The 23253-nt window shown below is 44.7% G+C and overlaps 2 protein-coding genes across 2 annotated transcripts in view; one reads left to right on the plus strand and one right to left on the minus strand.

The window, feature by feature from the left end:
- Positions 1-11088: 11088 nt before the first annotated feature.
- On the plus strand, positions 11089-13476 carry LOC111958931 (wnt inhibitory factor 1-like). The gene is made up of 5 exons (XM_023980306.3): positions 11089-11475; positions 11666-11761; positions 12022-12126; positions 12413-12508; positions 13139-13476. Exons 1-5 carry the CDS (start codon positions 11235-11237, stop codon positions 13246-13248), a joined length of 648 nt encoding a protein of 215 aa, XP_023836074.1. The 5' UTR covers positions 11089-11234; the 3' UTR covers positions 13249-13476.
- Positions 13477-13654: 178 nt separating this feature from the next.
- vwde (von Willebrand factor D and EGF domains) overlaps positions 13655-23253 on the minus strand; it is a 44462-nt gene continuing 34863 nt past the window's right edge. Inside the window, exons 18-31 of the mRNA XM_070437285.1 lie at positions 21772-21991; positions 21319-21453; positions 20916-21179; positions 20341-20646; positions 16870-16965; positions 16611-16706; positions 16268-16363; positions 16019-16114; positions 15810-15905; positions 15543-15638; positions 15252-15347; positions 15046-15141; positions 14831-14928; positions 13655-14755 (exon numbers count right to left, since the gene is read on the minus strand). Of these exons, the coding sequence (XP_070293386.1) occupies positions 14741-14755; positions 14831-14928; positions 15046-15141; positions 15252-15347; positions 15543-15638; positions 15810-15905; positions 16019-16114; positions 16268-16363; positions 16611-16706; positions 16870-16965; positions 20341-20646; positions 20916-21179; positions 21319-21453; positions 21772-21991 (1806 nt within the window). The 3' untranslated portion in view covers positions 13655-14740. The remainder of the gene's footprint in view (positions 14756-14830; positions 14929-15045; positions 15142-15251; positions 15348-15542; positions 15639-15809; positions 15906-16018; positions 16115-16267; positions 16364-16610; positions 16707-16869; positions 16966-20340; positions 20647-20915; positions 21180-21318; positions 21454-21771; positions 21992-23253) is intronic.

A 23253-nucleotide genomic window follows, 5' to 3' on the forward strand; every position in this document is an offset into this window, starting at 1 on the left:
TATGTATTTCAATCATATTGTGTAACATGTTCGCGACTTGTAAGCTTAAGTTCCATCTCTTGGGAAACCGGGTCCAGACACAGACAAAATGCAGTCACATGCTGTGCTCACTGGCACCATTTATGACCACCAACTCTGTGGGAGATTGAGTTTTCCTTATTCAGAGTGTATTGAAACTAATAGTCAAGATCCTGAACTATTTGTAATGGTGTGCAGTCTACTGTGCTTCCTCAGCATGATACAAGACATCTGGAAAATAAAGTAGACTGAGTGAGGATGTGAATTTGGTTTCAGACTTCTGGGTTAAGCAGTTCATGCAATGTTCACAAAATTGAGTTCTTGCGGAAATATGGTTGTTCTTCAGGGAGAAAAGGTACAAATGGTGAAAGTAACATGATGTTTTTACAGCTATTGAGGAAGTACATTAACCCAGGGATGTATGGATGCCAGTGTATGGGTTCATGTTTCAGGGATGTAGCCTAGACAAACAAGTGTGTGAAATAATGATCTAAATCCAATTGTGTTTCTACAAACAACACGAAATACCATAGCACACCGAAAAATACATTTAGATATCAGTGTAAGGTAGACTAGGAAGTTAGAAATGGGGGCAGACTAGACTAGTTGTGTAAATGTCATTTCCTTCCCCATAGATCATATATACTTTCCCTTTTCCAGATGTAAGGAAATTACTTTTCCAGATGCGCTGTTGATGGACTTCCATTACAGAGAAAACCAACTGAACATTTATGTTCTACCACTACCCTATTCTCCCTTCCATGATGGAGAAATAGAGTTGCCTAGTACAACCTAAAATTGTTCCCAAATAACCCTTTTTGGTTCCAGGTATAACCCTATTGCGTTCCATGTAGAACCCTTTTTCCAGAGGGTTCTAAATGGAACCCAAAATAGTTCTACCCGGAACTAAAAAAGGGTTCTACCTGGAACCAAAAGGGTTCTCCTATGGGGAACCGATTTTTCTAAGAGTGTACCTATCATTGTGAATTAGGTCTACTTCAAACTCAGCAGACTATACTTTACAGGCTATAGCCTACATTAGGCCTACATTCTGACTAATAACCATCACATCATGCATAGAACGTAATAATGAAGCCTTTATCATTTTTAAACTTCTATTGAAGTCTATCATGTGAACACGTTAGCCAGGTTGCCGTCTCTGTTTAGCTATTACATTCCATTCCTTGCCACTTGTCATTTTCCAAAGAGACTGGCCTTTCGGCAATCTTTAAATATGAACATTCTATCATTAATGAGCTCGAAGAGATCAGAGGATTTGATCCTGATTCGATAACCCTCACAGCTATCCAATCACAATGTTTATGCAAATTAGATAGCATTTAAAAAAACTTAATTCATACATTTGATTGGAAGCATTCTAACATTCAGCATTCTGACATAAAACATTTAATTGTAAACATAAACATTGGGCGCGGGGAGAACAGAGCATTCCCGTTCATTGCTTTTTTACCACCAGCCAATGTGATCACATCACACCAGAGAAGCTTCCCCGCTACTGTGAACACTGTAGCATATTTTATATCCAGCAAGCAAGAGCAAGGTGCTTCTTTGTCGAATATATGTTTTAACTGCTCAAAATAGGTGACCTAACTACATTAAGTGTACAAAACATTAGGAACATCTACTCTATCCATGACATAGACTGACCAGGTGAATCCAGGTGAAAGCTATTATCCCTTATTGATGTCGCTTGTTAAATCCACTTCAATCAGTGTAGATGAAGGGGCAGAGACAGGTTAAAGAATGATTTTGATGCTCAAAAAGAAAGGAGGACCAAGGCACTCTGTCACGCCCTGACCTTAGAGAGCCTTTTTATGTCTCTATTTGGTTTGGTCAGGGTGTGATTTGGGGTGGACATTCTATGTTCTGATTTCTATGTTTTTGTATTTCTATGTGTTGGCCGGGTATGGTTCTCAATCAGGGACAGCTGTCTATCGTTGTCTCTGATTGGGAATCGTACTTAGGCAGCCTTTTTCCCTTTTGTCATTGTGGGAAGTTGTCTTCTTGTTTTGTTAGCGACATTTTACTAAATAAAAGCGAATGTACCCTCACCACGCTGCACTTTGGTCCACTTCTTTTGACGGCCGTGACAGAACTTCCCACCACCAAAGGACCAAGCAGCGTGGCCGGGAGGAGCAGCGCTTTCTGGAGGAATGGACATGGGAGGAGATATTGGAAGGCAAGGGACCCTGGGCACAGGCTGGTGAATTTCGCCGTCCTAAGAAGGAGCTAGAAGCAGCAAAGGCGGAAAGGCGACAGTACGAGGAGTTGGCACAGCGGAGCAAGAACGAGAGGCAGCCCACAATTATTTTTTCGGGGGGGCACACGGGGAGAGTGGCAGAGTCAGGGTATAGACCTGAGCCAACTCCCCGTGCTTACCGTAAGGAGCGTGGTACTGGTCAGGCACCGTGTTATGCGGTAAAGCGCACGGTGTCTCCAGTGCGCTCTCATAGCCCGGTGCGCTATATGCCAGCTCTCCGCAAGTGCCACGCTAGAGTGGGCATCCAGCCAGGGCAGATTGTGGCAGCTCAGCGTGCTTGGTCTCCGGTGCGCCGTTTCGGCCCAGGGTATCCTGAGCCGGCTCTACGCACTGTGTCTCCGGTGCGCTGTGACTGCTCAGTGCGTCCTATGCCTGCGCTCCGCCCATGCCGGGCTAAAGTGGGCATTCAGCCAAGAGGATCTCCAGTGCTTCCCCCACAGCCCGGTTCGACCTGTGCCTGCGCTCTCGAGGTCCCGGGCTAAAGTAGGCATTCAGCCGGGAAGAGTGGGGCCAGGGATAAGCACCAGATCTCCAGTGCTCCCCCACAGCCCGGTCCATCCTGTGCCTCCTCCAAGGACCAGGCCTCCAGTAGGTCTCCCCAGCCTGGTCCATCCAGTGCCTCCTCCAAGGACCAGGCCGCCAGCGACGGTCCCCAGTCCGGAGCCTCCAGCAACGGTCCCCAGTTCGGGACCCGCAACGAGGGTCCTCAGTCCGGAGTCTCCAGCGACGGTCTCCAGTCCGGAGCCTCCAGAGACGGTCTCCAGTCCGGAGCCTCCAGCGACGGTCTCCAGTCCGGAACCCGCAACGAGGGTCCCCAGTCCGGAACCTCCAGCGACGGTCTCCAGTCCGGAGCCTCCAGCGACGGTCCCCAGTCCGGNTCCAGTCCGGAGCCTCCAGCGACGGTCCCCAGTCCGGGGCCCGCAACGAGGGTCCCCAGTCCGGAGCCTCCAGCGACGGTCTCCAGTCCGGAGTCTCCAGCGACGGTCCCCAGTCCGGGGCCCGCAACGAGGGTCCCCAGTCCGGAGCCTCCAGCGACGGTCCCCAGTCCGGAGCCTCCAGCGACGGTCCCCAGTCCGGAGCCTCCAGCGACGGTCTCCAGTCCGGAGCCTCCAGCGACGGTCTCCAGTCCGGGGCCCGCAACGACAGTCCCCATTCCGGGGCCCGCAGCGACGGTCCCCAGTCCGGGGCCCGCAGCGACGGTCCCCAGTCCGGGGCCCGCAGCGAGGGTCCCCAGTCCCCGGGGCCCGCAGCGAGGGTCCGGGGCCCGCAGCGAGGATCCCCAGTCCGTGGCCCGCAACGAGGGTCCCCAGTCCAGGGTCGGCGACGAGGGTCCCCGCACCAGAGGCGCCACCAAAGTGGGGTGAGCTAGAGGTGGAGCGGGGTCTACGTCCCGCACCAGTCCGCACCTTTGAGGGGGGGGGAGGGGGGTACTGTCACGCCCTGACCTTAGAGAGACGTTTTATTTCTCTATTTGGTTAGGTCAGGGTGTGATGTGGGGTGGGCATTCTAGTTTCTTTATTTCAATGTTTTCTATTTCTTTGTTTTAGGCAGCCTTTTTTCCTTTGGTGTTTGTGGGAAGTTGTCTTTGTTAGAGGCACTATAGCCCTTGTAAGCTTCACGGTCGTTTTTGTTATTTCTTGTTTTATTGGCGACATTTTACTAAATAAAACACAATGTACGCTCACCACGCTGCACTTTGGTCCACTTCTTTCGACGGCCGTGACACACTCTTCATATAATTAATTAAAATGCCTTTATTTGTATGGCATGTTCAATGGAAACAAAGTTTTAAATATCTGACGCGTTTCGGCTGCATGGCCTTCGTCAGGGAGTACAAAGAAATTATAATACAATGCCCTCTTTTGAACAGCTTTTTCCAAACATTGGATTTTTATGCCTTAAGACAATTGAGACATGGTTTGTGTATGTGTGCAATTCAGAGGGTGAATGGGCAAGACAAAAGATGTAAGTGCCTTTGAAAGGGGTATGACAATAGAAAAAGGGCAACTCAATATTAGGAAGGTGTTCCTAATGTTTTGTACACTCAGTGCATTGGGACACACATTGTGCTAGACTACTGGTTCAAGAGTTATAAGAGGAATAGAGAGAGGATGGATGTAAGAGAGGCCAGCGGAGATGCATGAATTGCACAATATTTTTTGTCTGACGCACGTTTTGTGCCAATGAACTGAAGTTGAACATCACCAAATGTGTCAGTTTAATTAAATGTGCAATAAAAAAGTATAATGCCTAGGCCTATGTAATTAAACCCTGGCTGTTTATCTAGGCAACTGACAGGAGTGTCAAGGAGTGGAATGTAAGATAAAAAGACTGGTACACAGACTATGAACACGTGACATAGTAGCTATAAGTATTCAAATGTTTGTGTGAACTGGAAAAGGACCACAATTGGGTTTCTCTAACATCAAGGGAGTCCCTTGTTGACCTTTCACATTAGCTGGAAAAGTCTCGACAGAGTTCAGAGACAGCTGTCAATAAATCCCTTCAAAACAGTGAGTGACTTCTGTGCAATGGTAATTTCGGTTAACCCAGAACTAAAGTCAAGTAATTTGTCAGCTGCCCACCCATGAGAGATTAGTGCAATGGTAAATATGTTGTAAATGTTCAGGCTATCTCAATTCTCTAAATCAAGAAGTCTTCTCACCTTGAATGGCAGGCATTCCTCTCTGCAGAACCACTTAACAGAGAGGTCCCGAGAGGAAATTGAGGCCACCTTCAAATTCCCAAATCCCACCCTGTCCTCACCGATGTGAAGCTAGCCACAATAACTATTAGCCACAATAATGGAATTTGCGAGTTGCCTTCAAAATAAAAGTCCCACATTGAAAGTGATGCAAACAGATACAAATAGTGGAACTATGCCATATTTGGACTAGATAATGCTAAACAAGCCCGGCTTGTGGTTCTATAATTCTAAATAAATACAATATTTCATTAATTTGAAAATAAATAGTACAAAAAATATTTTAATCCCACTGTGGATGTATTTGACTGCATAATTGCATTTGGGTCATACATACAGCATATGCACTGTACAGCCTTACAGCACTGTCTGTGAACCCATGGAATGGAGTCTCAGCCTATTCAGTGACACCCACAAATTACAACTGTAGAGTTTACACATATATTAAAAATCGAATCAAATGTTATTTGTCACATGCTTCGTAAACAACACGTGTAGACTAACAGTGAAATGCAGAGTTAAAGATAAAAGATAAAATAAAAAATAGAAATAGTGACACGAGGAATAAATACAGAGTGAATAACAATAACAATGACGAGTAAAAATAACATGGCTATATACAGGAAGTACCAGTACCGAGTCGATGTGCAGGGGTACGAGGTAATTGAGGTAGCTATGTATATATAAGTAGGGTTACTGTAAAGTGACTAGGCAACAGTATAGATAACAAACAGTAGCAGCAGTGGGTAACCATTTGATAGGCTTCAGTGGCAAGAAAAAGTATGTTGAACCCTTTGGAATTACCTGGATTTCTGCATAAATTGGTCATAAAATGTGATCTGATCTTCGTCTAAATCACAACAATAGACAAACACAGTATATCTAAACTAATAACACACAAATGATTGTATTTTTCTTGTCTATATTGAATACATAATTTAAACTTACACAGTGTAGGCTGGAAAAAATATGTGAACCCCTAGGCTAATGACTTCTCCAAAAGCTAATTGGAGTCAGGAGTCATCTATCCTTGAGTCCAATCAATGAGACGAGATTGGAGATGTTGGTTAGAGCTGCCCCGCCCTATAAAAAACACTCACAAAATTTGAGTTTGCTATTCACAAGAAGCATTGTCTGAGGTGAATCATGCCTTGAACAAAAGAGATATCAAAAGACCTAAGATTAAGAATTGTTGACTTGCATAAAGCTGGAAATGGTTACAAATGTATCTCTAAAAGCCTTGATGTCCACGGTAAGACAAATTGTCTATAAATGGAGAAAGTTGCTACTCTCCCTAGGAGTGGCCGTCCTGCAAAGATGACTGCAAGAGCACAGCGCAAAATGCTCAATGAGGTTAAGGAGAATCCTAGAGTGTCAGCTAAAGACTTACAGAAATGTCTGGAACATGCTACCATCTCTGTTGACGAGTCTACGATACGTAAAACACTAAACAAGAACGGTGTTCATGGGAGGACACCACAGAAGAACACACTGCTGTCCAAAAAAACATTGCTGCACGTCTGAGGTTTGCAAAAGAGCAGCTGGATGTTCCACAGCGCTACTGGCAAAATATTCTGTGGACAAATCAAACTAAAGTTGAGTTGTTTGGAAGGAACACACAACACTACGTGTATAGAAAAAAAACACAGCACACCAACACACCAACATCAAAACCTCATCCCAACTGTAAAGCATGGTGGAGGGAGCATCATGGTTGGGATCCTTTGCTGCCTCAGGGCCTGGACAGCTTGCTATCATCGACGGAAAAATTAATTCCCAAGTTAATCAAGACATTTTGCAGGAGAATGTTAGGCTATTTGTCCACCAATTGAAGCTCAACAGAAGTTGGGTGATGCAACAGGACAACAACAAAAAACACAGAAGTAAATCAACATCAGAATGGCTTCAACAGAAGAAAATACGTCTCCTGGAGTGGCCCAGTCAGAGTCCTGACCTCAACCCGATTGAGATGCTGTGGCATGACCTCAAGAGAGCGGTTCACACCAGACATCCCAAGAATATTGTTGAACTGATACAGTTTTGTAAAGAGGAATGGTCCAAAATTCCTCCTGACCGTTGTGCAGGTCTGATCTGCAACCACAGAAAATGTTTGGTTGAGGTTATTGCTGCAAAAAGGAGGGTCAACCAGTTATTAAATCCAAGGGTTCACATACTTTTTCCACCCTGGACTGTGAATGTTTACACCGTGTGTTCAATAAAGACATGACAACGTATAATTGTTTGTGTGTTATTAGTTTAAGTAGACTGTGTTTGTCTATTGTTGTGACTTAGATGAAGATCAGATATCTCAGCTTGGATGTCGATCCACCTCCTCAAGCTCTGTCCTCCAGGGGAAGGCCTGCCCGCTCCAAGACTTCTCCATCATGGTTGACAACTCCACGGTCCCCCTCCTAGAGTTCAAAGAACCTTGGCGTGACCTAGGACAACACCCTGTCCTTCTCTGCAAACATCAAAGCAGTGATACACTCCTGCAGGATCATGCTCAACAACATCCGTTGAGTATGATCCTACCTCACACAGGAAGCGGCGCAGGTCCTAATCCAGGCACTTGTCATTTTCCGTCTGGACTACTGCAACTCGCTGTTGGCTGGGCTCCCCGCTTTTGCCATGAAACCCCTGCAACTTATTCAGAACGCTGCAGCCCACCTGGTGTTCAACCTTCTCAAGTCCACCATGACATCTTGCTCCTCTGCACACCCCACTGGCTTCCAGTTGAAGCTCGCATCCACTAAAAGACCATGGTACTTGCCTACGGAGCAGCAAGAGGAACTGCCCCTCCCTACCTTCAGGCTATGCTCAACTCCTACACCCCAACCCGAGTACTCCGTTCTTGCCACCTCAAGTCTCTTGGCCCTCCCACCCCTACGGGAGGGCAGCTCCCGCTCACCCCAGTCCAAGCTCTTTTCTGTGCTGGCACCAGAATGGTGGAAACCAGCTTCACCTTGAAGCTAGGATAGCAGAGTCCCTGCCCATCTTCCGAAACATCTGAAACCCTACCTATTCGAAGAGTTTCTTAAATAATCCCACAGCACAACCCCTCCTCACCCCCAACACAAAAAGCCCTTTGTGAACTAACACTTGCACTTGACTTTCTTCCCCCTTACTAGCTCTGACTTTTCTGATAATACATTTTTCCCCAATAAAGTAGCTATGTGATATGTGGTTGTCCCACCTAGCTATCTTAAGATGAATGCACTAACTGTAAGTCGCTCTGGATATGAGCGTTGGCTAAATTATGAAAATGTAAATGTAAAATGTTTCAGACTTACTGCTTGCCATGTGGTGGCAGAGAGAACAGTCTATCAAATGTATTTATATAGCCCTTCTTACATCAGCTGATATATCAAAGTGCTGTACAGAAACCCAGCCTAAAACCCCAAACAGCAAGAAATGCAGGTGTAGAAGCACGGTGGCTAGGAAAAACTCCATAGAAAGGCTAAAACCCTGGAAGAACCCTAGAGAGGAACCAGGCTATGAGGGGTGGCACAGCCAGTCCTCTTCTGGCTATGCCGGGTGGAGATTATAACAGAACATGGCCAAGATGTTCAAATGTTCATAGATGACCAGCATGTTGGTTGAAAACAGCAGGTCTGGGACAGGTAGCACATCCGGTGAACAGGTCAGGTCCATAGCCGCAGGCAGAACAGTTGAAACTGGAGCAGCAGCATGGCCAGGTGGACTGGGGACAGCAAGGAGTCATCATGCTAGGTAGTCCTGAGGCATGGTCCTAGGGCTCAGGTCCTCCGAGAGAGAGAAAGAAAGAAAGAGAGAGAGAATTAGAGAGAGTATACTTAAATTCACACAGGACACCGGATAAGACAGGAGAAGTACTCCAGATATAACAGACTGACCCTAGCCCCCGACACAAACTATTGCAGCATAAATACTGGAGGCTGAGACAGGAGGGGTCGGGAGACACTGTGGCTGATACCCCCGGACAGGGCCAAACAGGCAGGATATAACCCCACCCACTTTGCCAAAGCACAGCCCCACACCACTAGAGGGATATCTTTAACCACCAACTTACCATCCTGAGACAAGGCCGAGTATAGCCCACAAATCTCCGCCACGGCACAACCCAAGGGGGGGGGGGGGGGGGGGGGGGCACCAACCCAGACAGGAAGACCACGTCAGCGACTCAACCCACTCAAGTGACGCACCCCTCCTAGGGACGGCATGGAAGAGCACCAGTAAGCCAGTGACTCAGCCCCTGTAATAGGGTTAGAGGCAGAGAATCCCAGTGGAGAGAGGGGAACCGGCCAGGCAGAGACAGCAAGGGCGGTTCGTTGCTCCAGAGCCTTTATTACTTTAGTGGCTGGAGTCTTTGACAATTCTTTGGGCCTTCTCCTGACACCACCTGGTATAGAGGTCCGTACTCACCACCCACTGTAGTGCCTTGCATTGCAGTTGACGTACCAAGCGGTGATGCAGCCAATCAAGATTCTCTCAATGGTGCAGCTGTACAACTTTTTGAGGATCTGAGGGCCCATACCAAATCTTTTCAGCCTCTTGTTGTGCCCTCTTCACAAATGTGTGGGTGTGTGTGGATCATGTTAATTCCCTAGTGACGTGGACGCAGAGGAACTTGAAGCTCTTGACCCGCTCCACTACAGCCCCATCGATGTGGATGGGCGCGTGCTCGCCCCTCCATTTCCTGTAGTCCACGATCAGCTCCTTTGTCTTGCTGATGTTGAGGGAGAGGTTGTTGTCCTGGCACCACACTACCAGGTCTCTGATCTCGTCCCTACAGGCTGCTTCATTGCCATCAGTGATCAGTCCTGCCACCGTTGTGTCATCAGCAAACTTGATGATGGTGTTGGAGTCAAACATATTAGCGTCATAGCTCTTATTGCAGGACTTTGACCATGGCAAATCCCCTCCCCAGCCAATCTATTGTGCGTAATGAACATTCATATTGAACTGTATAGTCTTACCTATGAAGTGTGCACCCATGAAATGGGGAGGGGATTTGCCACAGTCAAAGTCCTGCGATGAGAGCTATGAAGCTAATATTTGCCAACTCTACACAGTTTTGTTCTGCGGGTGTCACTGAGTAGGCAGACACCCGATTTCATAGGTGCACACCATAGGTAAGGCTGTACAGTGCATATACAATACCTGGCCAAAAGAATTTGGACACCCTTTCAAATGAGTGGATATGGCTATTTCAGCCACACCCGTTGCTGCCAGGTGTATAAAATCGAGTACTCAGCCATGCAGTCTCCATAGACATACATTGGCAGTAGAATGGCCCATACTGAAGAGCTCAGTGACTTTCAACGTGGCACCGTCACAGGATGCCACCTTTCCAACAAGTCAGTTTGTCCAATTTCTGCCCTGCTAGAGCTGCCCCGGTCAACTGTAAGTGATGTTATTGTGAAGTGGAAACGTCTAGGAGCAACAACGGCTCGGACACAAAGTTGTAGGCCACACAAACTCACAGATAGGGACCGCTGAGTGCTGAAGCGCGTAGAATGTAAAAATCGTCTGTTCTCACTACCTACCGAGTTCCAAACTGTATCTGGAAGCAACGTCAGCACAAGAACTGTTCGTCGGGAGCTTCATGAAATGGGTTTCCATAGCCGAACAGCCGCAAGATCACCATGCGCAATGCCACACGTCGGCTAGAGTGGTGTAAAGCTTGCCACCACTGGACTCTGGAGCAGTGGAAATGCGTTCCCTGGAATGATGAATCATGCTTCACTATCTGGCAGTCCGAGGACAAATCTGGGTTTGGCGGATGCCCACTTTCGTCCATTGGAATTGTCCATCTATAGCAGCAAAAGGGGACCAACTCCATATTAATGCCCATGATCTTGGAATGAGATGTCGGACGGACAGGTGTCCACATACTTCTGGCCATGTTTGTGTATGTATGCCCCCAATGCAATAATTTTATAATCCAACCTTTTATTATCATTAGCTAGTTCAAATATGTCACGAAAACCACTATTTCTATCCGTTTGCGTCACTTTCAATGAGGGACTTTTATTTGAAAGCCAAACCGCAAATTCCACTATTGTTGTTAATCGACATTGTGGCAAGCTTCACATAGGTCCCGTCCTCTCCATATCCTTTCTCTCGACTGACTAACATCTGCTGTAGTATCTCTGTCCATCAGTGGGGGCGACGTGGAGAGAAACCTTGAGGTGTCATTGTTCGAAGAACTTCGTTTCAACCCCAGTTCCCATTGTCCACAAAGTGAAGAGGATGGTGCTCGCTCGCTGCTGCTTTCCTGCGTCGATAAAGATGAACGTCGCGCTGCTGGCCTGCTTGGTTGCGCTTGTGGGCATCTGCTTTGCGCGCTCGGACGCTCCGCGAGGGGTGGCGGTGCCCTTTGTTTTTGACCTCAAAGCGACGTGCGACCCTCCGTGCCAACATGATGGCATCTGCATCCGAAACAACACCTGCTTCTGTTCTCGCGGCTATGAGGGAGAGACCTGCCAGTATGGTGATGTTACAACTTTATATTTACCTAGAAAGGAGACAGTAAACAAAATAGCCAAACTCGAAAAGAAAAGTGATGCATTGGAGAGTATATGAAATATGTATATCATATATTTTTTCATCACATGTGATGCAAAAGTTGCATGACTTACTGGGTGAGTGCTGATGAATATATTGTCTGTTGGTTTGAACAGCTAACTGCTATCCCAAATGTAAGAATGGAGGAGAGTGCCTTCGCCCTGGAAAATGCAGATGTCCTTCTGGATTTGGAGGAAAATATTGTCATAAAGGTACTTATCTAATTCTGTTAACCTTTTTAGATATACAGTATGTTGGTTCTTGGTTAATGTTAAAAATCTGATGAAATATTGTAATAATATTTATTCATTGGTAACTACAGTAGGCTAGTAAAAGTAACCTAATATGTTTTATTTAGAGATAGTGTGGTTTGAAAAGGGTGGGGAGTTAAGTCTTAGTACTATAGTATAGGTTATGAACATGGACATGGAGAGCTAAGTGGATGATTTGATTGTATGGCTGTCTTTTCCAGTGAAATGTGATAGTGGATGCTGGAACGGTGGCGACTGCATCGCTGTGAACGGAGTGGCCAAGTGCATCTGTCCCTCCAGCTGGACTGGCTCCAAATGCCAAGAGGGTTTGTTTACCTCTTAATTAGCCTAATCCACACAGAGGTGAAACCAGCAGTGAGACTGGTTGCTCAGCTGGCCTATTAATCAACAGTAGCWTATTAATCCTCTCRGGAACCCTCTGACAARTTKATTSAAATGCRAAGATYCCTTCACACYTACTAAAACAATAAAYAATAGTTGATTRAATTACMARCGAATGGGACAAAGAAAACYCTTCACATGGCCAAAGGTATAATGGCGATTTATTGGTTCCCAGAATGTTGAGAATGCGTTGTTGCGATGTTTCCCCAGCGATCTGTCCCCAGGGGTGCAGGAACGGGGGCAGCTGTGTGGCCCCAGGAATCTGCAGCTGTCCAGAGGGCTGGCTGGGTGGAGCCTGCCACACTGGTGAGTGAGATCTTAAGATGAATGCACGAACTGTGAGTCGCTCTGGATACGAACGTCTGCTAAATTACAAAATGTAATGTAAAACGTGAGAATCATACACAGTTCACTCTTATACACTCTCATATATTTGGCACACAACCAACATACACTATACACATTTTCAGACATGCACTTTCTTACTCTGACCCCAACAGACACACAAACATGGTAAATTATGCACACACTTGCAGACACACTTACACAGATACAGGCAACAGGCCAAATAAATGTATAACCCATAACTGGAGCCTAATCACTGATCTGTTCTGGATGTGTGTTAAGTGTGTTCATTTTTAACACACTGACACACTTGGGTCAAACAATAGATAGCAGAGAAGTTAATCAGGCATGCTAAATAATAACAAGTATAAATCTGACTGTCCTTTATCCTGAAAGAATCTACTGAGTGAGAAACCTGTCAATATGAGATACCTGTTGAAAATTACTGTTTTGAGATTTTGTTCTCAGAGCTGTCTTTCATCAGATGTGAAGAGGCCACGAGACTACATAGTGAGCCCTCCTTCCTCTCTTTCTTAATGTAACATCTCTTTTTCTCATTTCCCCCTCCCTCCGTCTCTCTCTATCTTGCAGCTGTGTGTCACCGGCCCTGTCTGAATGGAGGCAAGTGTTTGTCTCCCGATTCGTGCCGCTGTCGCCCTCCTTACTCTGGACCACACTGTGAGGAGAGGAAGGTGTTTTAACCCTTTAGGGGTCAGAGGTCAAAGAGGACCAGTCAGAGGTCATGTAGAACCGTATTCATTCCAAATCTGGTGCTTTAGATATCGTCTCTCTGCCTTTTGTAAAAATGATTTTTTTTTATAAAGAACCACAGATTTTTGTGTTAACAATAACATTTGACTGTTAACTTAATATCTACTATACAATTTTGGGTTTGTGCTATATAATGAATAAAATGTGGATAAAAGGTTTATTGTTATTTTCTTATCATGCAGTCAGATGATTTACAGTAAAACAACACTTAGCGAACTGCTTTTACTAACAATATACTGTAGCCAATTAATAGTACAACTGAACTGTTACAAAAGTGTTCGTCCATCCCTTACCGTATTGTATTTCAACCATTCAACGTGTTACTTAAAGCAAGTTACACATCAACTTTTTATTTTGTTTCCATATGCGTGATTTACAACAACGCGGTGTAAATGTTAAAATAGCWAATGTTTTGACCTATGTACAGTATAATGTACAGAAGTGATCAAGTATAACTGAATTGATACTTACAACAGATCTCGTCAACAGTCACAAAACAATTGCAGACAAGTGGCCCTAAAAATCAAACAAGCTAATAACATTTCCAAAGCAGGTGTGATGTAAAAAGAAGAACATAATTATTTCTCCATACATATTAAGTATGAAACAACAGTGCACAATAGTTTAGACAAAAAAACAAACACTTTCAGTACCACAATAAACCAGAGTGGAAAAAACTTAGGTCAAATCACTAACAAGGAACAAAACAAATAGAAAAGTGGGTATTAATATCATATAAAGCTAGATTGTTCTTCAATAAACCATCAACTAGTTTTTCATCTGATTCTCTTCTCTTACTCCAACATAGCCGTGTGCAGTAACACTTTTGTATAAAAGCCTAGGATAAGGACTATAATGCAGGATAAGGACTTTATGCATTAAAATACATGAATTAATGTCTATGTTAGATTACATAGTCTGGCTGCGTTTATACAGGCAGCACATTTCTGATCTTTTGCCCAATTACCTTCAAAAGAGCAGATCTGATTGGTCAAAAGATCAATTAGTGGAAAAAGATCAGACTTGGGCTACCTGGGTAAACGTAGCTTTTGAGACATCAACACGATTGGCATAAACATTTCTGAATGAATATGCAGTGTTTAAGACAGTATAATGCATTGTTTATGAATATGTTATGCATTTCTTATGCAAGGGCTTTACATCAATGTGCTACCTTGAGCATTGAGGTAGAAAAAAAACAGGGACAATTAGATACGTGCAATATATCCAGTCCCCCTGTTAATGTACAAAGATACACACACACACACACACACACACACACACACACGCACACGCACACGCACACAGGCACACAGGCACACACACATACAGGCACACACACTCCACGATCACATACTGCCTAATAAAGACTCCATTTGCATTGTGTATTTTGTAAAACTTCTGCATCTTCAGTCATTTCCCTTATGCAAGAGCGGCCTACAAAAGAGCAAAGAGATTTTACAGTACATAATCTCCCAACAATAAAAAAAACAACTGTGGCCCAATGCTCACCTTTAACCCACAGGTGACGCCAGTGTACCCGTTGCGGCAGTGGCAGAAGTTGAGCAGGACACACCTTCCCCCATTGAGGCATCTCTGCTTACAGATGGCTGTCCGTCAGGCAGAAGGAGGAAATAGTATAGAACGCAATATAAGTACAGGATAAAAGTARATAGCTATGTATTGAAACTTGGCAATACATCATATTGAATGTGAGAAGGACTCACCGGACTGACACTGTAGGCCTTCCCATCCTGTGGYACAGTGGCAGGTGTTGGGTCCCACACACTCACCACCGTTCTTACACTTCTGCAGGCACACGGCTAAATACATACACACACACACACGCACACACACAAACAGCATTGTAAAGGCATCTTTAAATGGTGACAGGTTCAGGTTAACAGTGGTTGTACATTATGTTGACACTCACGAATGTTACACCTCTTTCCCCTCCACCCTGAAGCACAGGAGCAGGAGTTGGGCCCCACACACTTCCCCTTGTTCATGCACATGGGGTCGCACACACCTGAAAGACACAATGCAACATGCATTTTTGGCTCAATTAACATAACTGCATGTACATACTAGCTTGCTACAGGGTTATTACAATTAGGTAATTTCACATGTATTTACGTTGGTATAGGGCCTATAACCATTTAATACTACATGGATAGACAGTGATGTGGGGTGTTTGGTTGTGTTGGGTGGCAGTGGCTCTTACTCTTCTGACACCGCTTCCCTGTGTAGCCCCCGGGGCAGGAGCACACGTTGTTCCTCATACACTGACCTCCGTTCTTACAGGGATGACTGCACACAGCTGGAGTGCACGGCACACAGTGACACAGCTACAGTTATACCTCACTAAACCACAGTACCACCATGCAATGGACTTCTGTGCAAATTGACGGATCAATCGCTAATAGGGGAACAGTAGAATGTGTCATAATCAATTGAGGTTATTGATTGTCAGTGTGACACCTATTCTTACCAATCTGACATTGGGAGCCATAGAAGCCACTGGGACAGGCGCAGATGTGGGGTTTGACACAAGTCCCACCATTCAAACACACTGGATTGCAGACAGCTAGAGGTGAAGACAATGGAATATTTAGCCCATAGCTAAACATACTGTTGTCGAAAAGAGATATATTCGTCATGGGCTTCTAAGTAGAAACATGTGGTGTTGATTGGCGTTACCTGAGTTACATGTTGGTCCGTACCAGCCAGACTTGCACTTACACACATCGGGAGAAATACACTCCCCTCCGTTTTCACAGTGCCTGTTGCACACCACTGAACAGAGACACACATAGACACAGTTAACACACGACAACTCCTAACCCCTATACACACATTACATTTTTTTAGGAATCAGACTGGTTTCGATAATTGTAGGGAAACATGATATATGCCAGAAAGGGTCATATGGATTGAATTATCTCTCACTGATTTCACATCTTGGTCCCACGTAACCGTAAGGACAGGTGCAGAGATTCCTGACCAGACATGTTCCTCCATGCTGGCAAGATGGCTCACAGTTAGCTACAAACACAGCAACCAAGGGGTGTACAGAGCATCCAGTAAGAAAAGGAGAATATATACAATATTTACAATGGAGAACATATAGCCTGTACCCAGATCTGTTTGTGCTATCTTACCAACTCATATTACGTCATTGTCAAGCCACACAATGAGTGACAATGAGCTGGCAAGTTAGCACAAACAGATTTGGGGCCAGGATATAGAGTACATAGTTAGAGTTCAAGTATGTGTGGGATGATATGTTTACCTTCCTCACATGTTGGCCCGCTGTAGCCCATGGGACAGACACACACATCTGGGTTGACACACTTCCCCTGGTTCTTGCAGTCCGGTCGGCAGACAGCTGAGAAGGTAGAAGGTTAATAGAATTTACAACTTCTATGTGTAACTGAAAACAACTTATTCTAATTTACAGACATTTTTGCAGAAGTTACTTTGTAACTCTCATAAAGAGCCATAAGAATAGAAACTCAGCTGTCTCGTCCAACCCTGACTGTTGTTCCCACCTATGTGGCAGTTATATCCGGTATAGCCTTCTTTACAAGTGCAGGTATTGGGTAGAGAGCACTCCATATTCCTTCCACATGGATACCGGCACACAGCTGGAAAACACCACAAACAGTTTCAATGGAACCTACAGTATACAGTGCCTTGCGAAAGTATTCACCCCCTTGGTATTTTTCCTATTTTGTTGCCTTACAACCTGGAGTTAAAATAGATTTTGGGGGGGTTTGTATCATTTGATTTACACAACATGCCTACCACTTTGAAGATGTAAAATATTTTTTCTTGCGAAACAAACGAAATAAGACAAAAAAACGGAAAACTTGAGCATGCATAACTATTCACCCCCCCAAAGTCAATACTTTGTAGAGCCACCTTTGGCAGCAATTACAGCTGCAAGTCTCTTGGGGTATGTCTCTATAAGCTTGGCACATCTAGCCACTGGGAATTTTGCCCATTCTTCAAGGCAAAACTGCTCCAGCTCCTTCAAGTTGGATGGGTTCCGCTGGTGTACAGCAATCTTTAAGTCATACCACAGATTCTCAATTGGATTGAGGTCTGGGCTTTGACTAGGCCATTCCAAGACATTTAAATGTTTCCCCTTAAACCACTCGAGTGTTGCTTTAGCAGTATGCTTAGGGTCATTGTCCTGCTGGAAGGTGAACCGCCGTCCCAGTCTTAAATCTCTGGAAGACTGAAACAGGTTTCCCTCAAGAATTTCCCTGTATTTAGCGTCATCAATCATTCCTTCAATTCTGACCAGTTTCCCAGTCCCCGCCGAAGAAAAACATCCCCACAGCATGATGCTGCCACCACCATCCTTCACTGTGGGAATGGTGTTCTCGGGGTAATGAGAGGTGTTGGGTTTGCGCCAGACATAGCGTTTTCCTTGATAGTCAAAAAGCAACATTTTAGTCTCATCTGACCAGAGTACCTTCTTCCATATGTTTGGGGAGTCTCCCACATGCCTTTTGGCAAACACCATAACGTGTTTGCTTATTTTTTTCTTTAAGCAATGTTTTTTTTCTGGCCACTCTTCCGTAAAGCCCAGCTCTGTGGAGTGTAGGGCTTAAAGTGGTCCTATGGACAGATACTCCAATCTCCGCTGTGGAGCTTTGCAGCTGCTTCAGGGTTATCTTTGGTCTCTTTGTTGCCTCTCTGATTAATGCCCTCCTTGCCTAGTCTGTGAGTTTTGATGGGCGGCCCTCTCTTGGCAGGTTTGTTGTGGTGCCATATTCTTTCCATTTTTGAATAATGGATTTAATGGTGTTCCGTGGGATGTTCAAAGTTTCTGATATTTTTTTATAACTCAACCCTGATCTGTACTTCTCCTCAACTTCGTCCCTGACCTGTTTCGAGAGCTCCTTGGTCTTCATGGTGCTGCTTGCTTGGTGGTGCCCCTTGCTTAGTGGTGTTGCAGACTCTGGGACATTTCAGAACAGGTATATACAGTTGAAGTCGGACGTTTACATACACTTAGGTTGGAGTCATTAAAACTCGTTTTTCAACCACTCCACACATTTGTTGTTAACAAACTATAGTTTGGCAAGTCGGTTAGAACATCTACTTTGTGCATGACACAAGTAATTTTTCCAACAATTGTTAACAGACAGATTACTTCACTTATATCACAATTCCAGTGGGTCAGAAGTTTACATACACTAAGTTGACTGTGCCTTTAAACAGCTTGGAAAATTCCAGAAAATGATGTCATGGCTTTAGAAGCTTCTGATAGGCTAATTTACATCATTTGAGTCAATTGGAGGTGTACCTGTGGATGTATTTCAAGGCCTACCTTCAAACTCAGTGCCTCTTTGCTTGACATCGTGGGAAAATCAAAAGAAATCAGCCAAGACCTCAGAAAAAAATTGTAAACCTCCACAAGTCTGGTTCATCCTTGGGAGCAATTTCCAAACGCCTGATGGTACCACGTTCATCTGTACAAACAATAGTACACAAGTATAAACACCATGGGACCACGCAGCTGTCACACCGCTCAGGAAGGAGACGCGTTCTGTCTCCTAGAGACACACAGACGAACGTGCGAAAAGTGAAAATCAATCCCAGAACAACAGCAAAGGACCTTGTGAAGATGCTGGAGGAAACAGGTACAAATGTATCTATATCCACAGTATAACGAGTCCTATATTGACATAACCTGAAAGGTCGCTCAGCAAGGAAGAAGCCACTGCTCCAAAACCGCCATAAAAAAAGCCAGACTACGGTTTGCAACTGCACATGGGGACAAAGATCGTACTTTTTGGAGAAACGTCCTCTGGTCTGATGAAACAAAAATAGAACTGTTTGGCCATAATGACCATCGTTATGTTAGGAGGAAAAAGGGGGATGCTTGCAAGCCGAAGAACACCATCCCAACCGTGAAGCACGGGGGTGGCAGCATCATGTTGTGGGGGTGTTTTGTTGCAGGAGGGACTGGTACACTTCACAAAATAGATGGCATCATGAGGAGGAAAATGATGTGGATATATTGAAGCAACATCTCAAGACATCAGTCAGGAAGTTAAAGCTTGGTCACAAATGGGTCTTCCAAATGGAAAATGACCCCAAGCATACTTCCAATGTTGTGGCAAAATGGCTTAAGGACAACAAAGTCAAGGTATTGGAGTGATCATCACAAAGCCCTGACCTCAATCCTTTAGAAAGGCCTACAAACCTGACTCAGTTACACCAGCTCTGTCAGGAGGAATGGGCCAGAATTCACCCAATTTATTGTGGGAAGCTTGTGGAAGGCTACCCGAAACGTTTGACCCAAGTTAAACAATTTAAAGGCAATGCAACAAAATACTAATTGATTGTATGTAAACTTCTGACCCACTGGGAATGTGATGTGAAATAAAAGCTGAAATAAATCATTCTCTCTACTAATATTCTGACATTTCACATTCTTTAAACACAGTGGTGATCCTAACTGACCTAAGACAGGGAATTTTTACTTGGATTAAATGTCAGGAAACGTGAAAAACTGAGTTTAAATGTGTTTGGCTAAAGTGTATGTAAACTTCCGACTTCAACTGTATATACTGAGATCATGTGACAGATCATGTGACACTTAGATTACACACACATGGACTTTATTTAACTAATTATGTGACTTCTGAAGGTAATTGGTTGCACCAGATCTTATTTAGGGGCTTCATAGCAAAGGGGGTGAATACATATGCACGCACCACTTTTCCGTTTTTTATTTTGTAGATTTTTTTAAAAACATGTTATATTTTTCATTTCACTTCACCAATATGGACTATTTTGTGTATGTCCATTACATGAAATCCAAATAAAAATCAATTTAAATTACAGGTTGTAATGCAACAAAATAGGAAAAACACCAAGGGGGATGAATACTTTTGCAAGGCACTGTACGTTCATGTAAGGATTTGAATGTTAAAAAGATATGAAAAAATAACAAAGACCATATGAATGAAAAACAGACAACAAGAGTGCTAACCGCTAACCTTTGCAGGTGACCCCATCTCCAGTGTAACGATATGGGCAGCGGCCACACTTGAAGGAGCCTGAGACAGTGGGCTCGCAGGGCACACCGGAGAAGCAGGGCGAGTCCGCACAGGTCACTATGGGAGACGATGACCCCGACCTGACCCCGTGGCTGAGGTCAGGAGTCAGGTCCACCTTGCTGCTCTGACCTCGGTTGTGATTGGTGGGGGTGGGGACTCTGGTGATAGTTTGGTCCTGGGGGCTAATAGAGTCTTCCGTCACTTGGGGACGTCCATCTTCTCTGTTGGTGGTAACTGGCCTATGTCCTGTAAAACACTGGAAGTTAGAGGATAGAGCTTGAAAAGGAACTCAAATGGGATTTGTATAGAGCTATTATAACTCAATCGCCTCTATCAACTAACCCTGAAGACCTAGCTAAATAATACTGGCATACAGTTATCTTTGCTAGGAGCCAGCTATGAGCCAGCTATAAAACTATGAAATAAGCCCATATAAGCCCAGATATTTAATAACCTTATAATAAACACCCAAACCCCTTGAATCATCAGCTAAGTGATCAGGCGACCCTTCTCACCTGTTGTGGTGCTTCTACTACAGGTGTGTCCGTTGCCATGGAGCCCAGGTGGACAGGGTCCACAGATGTACCCTACTGACACGTGTTTGCTCTCGAAGCACTGCACCCCTGGGTAGCATGGCTGTCTGGAGCAGGGGGCCTGGCTTGATGGTTTAACCGTGCCAGAACCCTGGTGACCTCCTGTGGGTACAGCGGGTACAGGCACGGTCACTCTATGAATAGGCTCATAGTCATCACCCTTACCACTGGACGGCTCCGATTTAACTACAGGAGAAGAGGTAGAATATAATTATTCACAGTCAATAGAAATATATTGATAAAATAATGAGGGGTGGAGGTGAGAGGATATGTGTAGAGAAAGAGAGAGAAACAGAGACAGGGAGAGGGGGAGAGTTGGACCCACTGCAGCTCTTCCCGTCCCCAGTGTAACCCTCTGGACAGGAGCCACAGGTGAATGAGCCCAGTGTGTTTTTGCAGCCCACGCCAGGGAAGCACGGCTCTGCGGCACATTCATCCACATCCTCTCTACAGGTATGACCTGGAACACAAAAACAACATGAATGAAAACTCAGCCTTCCACACACACAGATTGTAATCTACTAACAAAACATCAAAATCTAAATTCACTGAACCAGATAAGGAAATCTGGCAATGCTTGTATCCAAACACTAAAAGAGTGGTCATAAGGAGTATGGTTCATAGAATGTCAAAGCACAGCTTCCTAACTGAATGATTCAAAGTAAGTTCTCAGAGTCATAAAAGCATGCGAGACCCACAAATGAGCTGCAGTATTAGCATGGACAGTATGTACAATGTACAGTGTGTGTTGTAATTATATTTCTGTCATGTACAGTACCTGTCATTCCGGGGGGACAGATGCAGGAGAAAGAGTTGGGTCCGTCTATACACTTGACCAGACGGCAGGGGTTGGGTTTACAGTCGTCTATGTCCTCCTCACACCTGTCCCCTGTGAAGCCAGCGGGACAGACACATAGGTACTCCCCGCTGCTAGAGGGGAGGTTGATGTTTGTAACACAGGAAGCTCCGTTCAGACAGTCACAGGGCCGCAGAGAGACCTGGACACACACACACACAAGGGGAAGTGTTAGTAGAGCTTAAGTTTAATTCACAAACAGTTTGAAATGAACATATAAGTATGAAGAATGATTGACAATCCGTGAGTGATTACTGCATTTTAGTTTTGAATGTCTTGCTAACAGACATACCAAAGCAACAGACGCAGAAAGACTACTACAGCGGCAGGCTGGACAATAAGGATTGCAAATCTAGAGCTCCCTCTCGCGTTAGACAGAAAAGCTGACAATCAAGAGAAATCTCTAAGAATCCCCATTCACAAAGAGTCAACAGAATCAGTCAAGGAATTTGCATCGAGAGTTTCTTATTTTTTGGAATATCCTTATTGAACAGTGTTCTCCTCTCGTTAAACCTACCTGTACAGATTCAAGCGTCTCAGCACTACAATCGTCTGTGATAGTGAACTGAAAGGTCTGCGTGGAGGAGGAGGCAGTAGTGTCAGTAGCCTTCCAGATGAGCAGGCCAGCGGGGGAGAGGGAGGAGTCACTGGGGCCTGACTCCAGAGTGAACAGCACCACAGAGCCTTCTGGATCCTGAGCCTGCAGCTGGTACACAAAGTTCTCCCCCTGGAATGTCTGCAGACGCCCCTGAGCTGACTGAAACACCGGTGGCTCATTCTCTTCCAGGAGCAGAATAGTCATATTTAGTAATAACGTTAATCATTTCATCATTAATGTCCATATCATTATCTGAGGTACAAAATATACAATTATTTTTCCTTTATTTCAACTTGTTTTATTTATATGTTTGTCTATCTTTGTAAAAATGCTCTGTTCCTAGTTTGAACCAGTTGTATTCATTTCTATTATCTACTCTGATTGATCTGGAGTGATTTGGCCTCATTTTGAATCAACACTCAAATCAAAACACAGCACAAAGAACACATTGAGCCAACCACAATTACAATACCCAGAGGCCTGAAGGTACTATAATGTCTCTGACCCCAATAACACCTTGTTCCCGATAGCACGACCAACCGCGAGCTGTAGACGTACTGTAGACCTATTGCAGAGACCATGCAGCCATGTGTGTGCTGTCGTCAGTAGTGGGTGGCAGAAAATACCTTTCAGTTTGCGTGGTATGAATTTGTATAGAGATGCTGTTGTATAATGTAAACAGCAGTTGTAGAGTAAAAGTACATTATAGGTAAGAGGGCATTGTACTTACTCTCAGCGATGGACCATGTGTATTTGGAGGAGTCTGGTCGGCATATCAGGCAAGGGCTGCTGGGATTGAGGTCTCC

This window comes from Salvelinus sp. IW2-2015, linkage group LG35 (assembly GCF_002910315.2).
Source record: "Salvelinus sp. IW2-2015 linkage group LG35, ASM291031v2, whole genome shotgun sequence".
NCBI lineage: Eukaryota > Metazoa > Chordata > Actinopteri > Salmoniformes > Salmonidae > Salvelinus > Salvelinus sp. IW2-2015.

Bases quoted from the DNA above. Each gene is read 5' to 3' on its own strand.
- LOC111958931 (XM_023980306.3), top strand. From the start codon at position 11,235: ATGGTGCTCGCTCGCTGCTGCTTTCCTGCGTCGATAAAGATGAACGTC. The intron at 12,127-12,412 runs GTTTGTTTACCT...ATGTTTCCCCAG, and splicing joins TGGCTCCAAATGCCAAGAGG to CGATCTGTCCCCAGGGGTGC. The intron at 12,509-13,138 runs GTGAGTGAGATC...TCTATCTTGCAG, and splicing joins GGGTGGAGCCTGCCACACTG to CTGTGTGTCACCGGCCCTGT.